Raw genomic sequence first — 3429 nt, 5'->3', positions numbered from 1 at the left:
CGTCATGGCTGAAAGTGAAAGTTTCCCACTGCCCTAAATGATGGATGTTTCTATGATTAGCTGCGCTGGAGTATGTGTGTGTTTTCCTGTCACTGCTCCTCACGTCTTCCGTGTGTGTTGTGTGTTGCAGTGCTCGCAGCCGTGTTGTTTTTTATCATCTCCAGTCCTCACGGTGTCCCCGGAACCGAGGTGTTTGGTGCCATCTGGCTGATGCTGCTGTTAGGAACCGTTCACTGCCAGATCGTCTCCACACACACTCCTAAAGCCAGCGGAGGAGGCAACGGGAAACGGCGCAGGTCAGAGTCTTCAGCCGTCTCTCGCTCACAGTCAAACACTGAAGATGAGATCAGGGCAAGCGTCAGAACTTTGAGATGATTCTGAATTCATGAGAATCTCTCTCCTGATTGGGGATCAAATTCACACTAATGACCATCAGCATCATATGAATAAACACCGTTACAAGCACAAATGATTGGAATAGAAATGAATTTTTCGAACAAGTTCTGTGGACTCATCTTCACTAAATCTTCCAGGCCTCCCACTTCTCTTGACTTTTTTGTTGATTTCTAAGTTTTCTGCACTTTGCTGTCTCTCGCTAAAGGAAGTTGAGGAAAGCGGCTCATTTGGACATTCATAGAGAAGGCGACGGCTCTAGCACTACAGATAACACACAGGAGGGGGCGCCGCCGGGCTCACTGTCAGCCGGCTCTCGCAGCCTCATCGCTTTCTTCAGAGATTTCTGGCATGGTATCTTTAAAGAGGGGTGTGTATTTCTCTCTTTCGGTTTCCTCTTAATATCTTCTTGGCTACAACATCTCTTTTCCTGAATCACGTCATCGTGCTGCAGTACGGTTTTAAATGTCACTTTGACGTTCCTCAATATATAAAGGGATTTTGTAGCCATTTTATTCTATTTGCTCCATGATTCAATAGTTTTTCCTCTAGAAGCGCAGCTGTGACTTTCTCCAGAAACCAGTTCGCCACCTTCTGATTCACAAGCTCCCATCAGCACTTGCTGTAGAGGGTTAGAGCCTCCTCGCACGCTTGACCAAACACACAGCCTTTAGTAGAACCTGTTTTTTTTCTTTGCTGTCCCGTCAGGTCTAAAAAGTCCAAGCTGTCCATCGATAAGTCCACAGAGACAGACAATGGATACGTGTCTCTGGACGGACGTATCACCAGCAAAAGCAGTGAGGAGGGTTTACAGCTGCATGAGCCTCACTGTGACCTTCTGCGCTCCGAGACGCCCTGGAGCCTCCAGAACAACAGACACCAGCTGATCCTGCCGCCCACGGGCAAGGTACACACACACAGACACGCTCACGGTCACTCACACACGCGGAGCCATGACTGACGTGTGTTTTGTGTGTGTCAGTGTCTATCTGAAGCTGCGGTTCCTCGTGGGGTGGAGAACATGTCAGATGAAGCCTCCAGTGAAGAAGACCCAGAGAACTACAGCGCCCTCCGCAGGGCAGCAGAGCGCAAGAACAGCGACTGTACACTGCGCAACAGGAAAGCACACCACTACAAGAAGCATTACACTGCAGAGGTAAAGCACACACACACACACACACACACACACACACGATCAGTGCTTCTGTAGGAGCGCAGAGGCAGGTTGTTTGATGTGTGTTGTGTGTCAGGAGCCGCTGAAGTCAGGCACCAGCTGCAGCTCACGGTGCTCCAGCTCGAGGACGCAGGACTCTGAGAGCGCGAGGCACGAGTCTGAGACCGAGGACGTCCTGTGGGAGGACTTCCTGCACTGCGCAGAATGCCGCTCGTCCTGCACCAGTGAAACAGACGCCGACGGATCGGCCGTCTGCTCCGGCTCCAAGAAAGAGTTCAGAGACGACCCGTTTCATCAGGTGCGTGACAGATCCAGAACCTCGGTCTTCAGTAGCAATCTGATCAGAGATTGGACATCGGATTGGAACAAATCTTCAAAATAGGTTAAGAGGAAAAAAGTCTGAAGTTTCTTTTGATCTGGACTCAATCCTTAGTTTATGCTAAGGTTTAGTAAGATTGAGATGCTTTTGATAAAAAAAAGTGTGGATTTTAGGAACAAAAATGTAAAAAGTTAAAACCGGTCCAAACTTATTTAAACTTTGTAACCTAGTAGATCAATAACAGTAAGTGTGTGTGTGTGTGTGCGCTGCTGGGGACATGTGCCGTGGCTCCACAGCTCTAATCCGGGCCTAGAGCGGGTCAGTGCCATCGTGTGGGAAGGAAACGAGTGTAAGAAAGCAGACATGTCTGTGCTGGAGATCAGCGGCATGATAATGAACAGGGTGAGTACATCAGAAGAAGGAGCACAGCGAACTCCAACACTGAACACCTCCTGACCACTCCATCTCACCCGCAGGTTAATCTCTACACCCCAGGGATCGGCTACCAGATCTTCGGGAATCTGGTGTCTGTGACGCTGGGTCTGACTCCGTTTGTGTTCAGACTGTTCCAGCACAAGGAGCCGGAGCAGCTGTCGGCCGGAGAGCTGCTGTCTGTGGCCTTTGGCTCGTCTTCAGACGCTCTGGTGATGGCCATGGTGAGCGTCAGCTTCGTGGTGCGCGTCTGTCTCATCTGGCTCTTCTTCTTCTTGCTCAGCGTCGCAGAGAGGACATACAAGCAGGTGAGTATAGCGTTAGCATCAAGCCCGGAGCATTCCGAGCACAGCTCAGCATCGTCTGACCTGGTTTTTCAGCGGCTGCTGTTTGCAAAGTTGTTCGGTCATTTGACGTCGGCACGAAGAGCCAGAAAATCAGAGGTCCCTCATTTCCGACTGAAGAAGGTGCAGAACATTAAGATGTGGCTGTCGCTGCGCTCTTACCTGAAGGTACGGAGCTGACCGACCGAGCTCAGTTTTGTTTCTCTTGAGGCCGATGCTGACTCTGTCCCATCTCTGCCCGCAGCGGAGAGGTCCTCAGCGCTCCGTGGACGTGATCGTCTCCTCTGCGTTCCTGCTCACGCTCTCGGTGGTCTTCATCTGCTGCGCTCAGGTCAGTGTCGAGATGAACGCGGTGTTTCTCTCGTCATTAGCGTGCTGATGGCAGTGTTTGTCCTGCAGCTGCTTCACGTGCACGAGACCTTTCTGGAGTTTCACTATAACTGGGAGCTGGTGATCTGGTGCTCGTCGCTGTCGCTGTACCTGCTGAGATTCGTCACGCTGGGCTCAGAAACCAGCAAGAAGTACAGCAACACATCCATCTTACTAACAGAACAGGTACAAACACACACACACAGTACTGTAAAGACACACACTCATCCCAGAGTCTCATGTGATGCACCTCTGTTTCAGATTAACTTGTACTTGAAAATGGAAAAGAAACCAAATAAGAAAGAAGAACTCACTCTGGTCAACAATGTCCTCAAACTGGCCACCAAGTTACTGAAGGTATCAGAAAACACGTGCACACACACACACACACACACACA

The 3429-nt window shown here is 50.2% G+C and overlaps 1 protein-coding gene across 1 annotated transcript; it reads left to right on the top strand.

The window, feature by feature from the left end:
* Positions 1-57: 57 nt before the first annotated feature.
* LOC122333176 (protein PHTF2-like) lies at positions 58-3388 on the top strand (the record flags this gene model as incomplete). Its single annotated transcript, XM_043230678.1, has 11 exons — positions 58-296; positions 602-763; positions 1102-1300; positions 1376-1549; positions 1644-1865; positions 2160-2288; positions 2363-2626; positions 2699-2830; positions 2907-2993; positions 3062-3217; positions 3293-3388. Coding segments are annotated over exons 1-11 (1845 nt in total), but the record flags the coding sequence as incomplete, so codon positions are not given.
* Positions 3389-3429: the final 41 nt, after the last annotated feature.

Source organism: Puntigrus tetrazona, unplaced genomic scaffold, assembly GCF_018831695.1.
Source record: "Puntigrus tetrazona isolate hp1 unplaced genomic scaffold, ASM1883169v1 S000000218, whole genome shotgun sequence".
Classification (NCBI taxonomy): Eukaryota; Metazoa; Chordata; class Actinopteri; order Cypriniformes; family Cyprinidae; genus Puntigrus; species Puntigrus tetrazona.
Note: the sequence above shows the minus strand (reverse complement) of the source record. Positions and strands in the feature narration are given on the sequence as shown.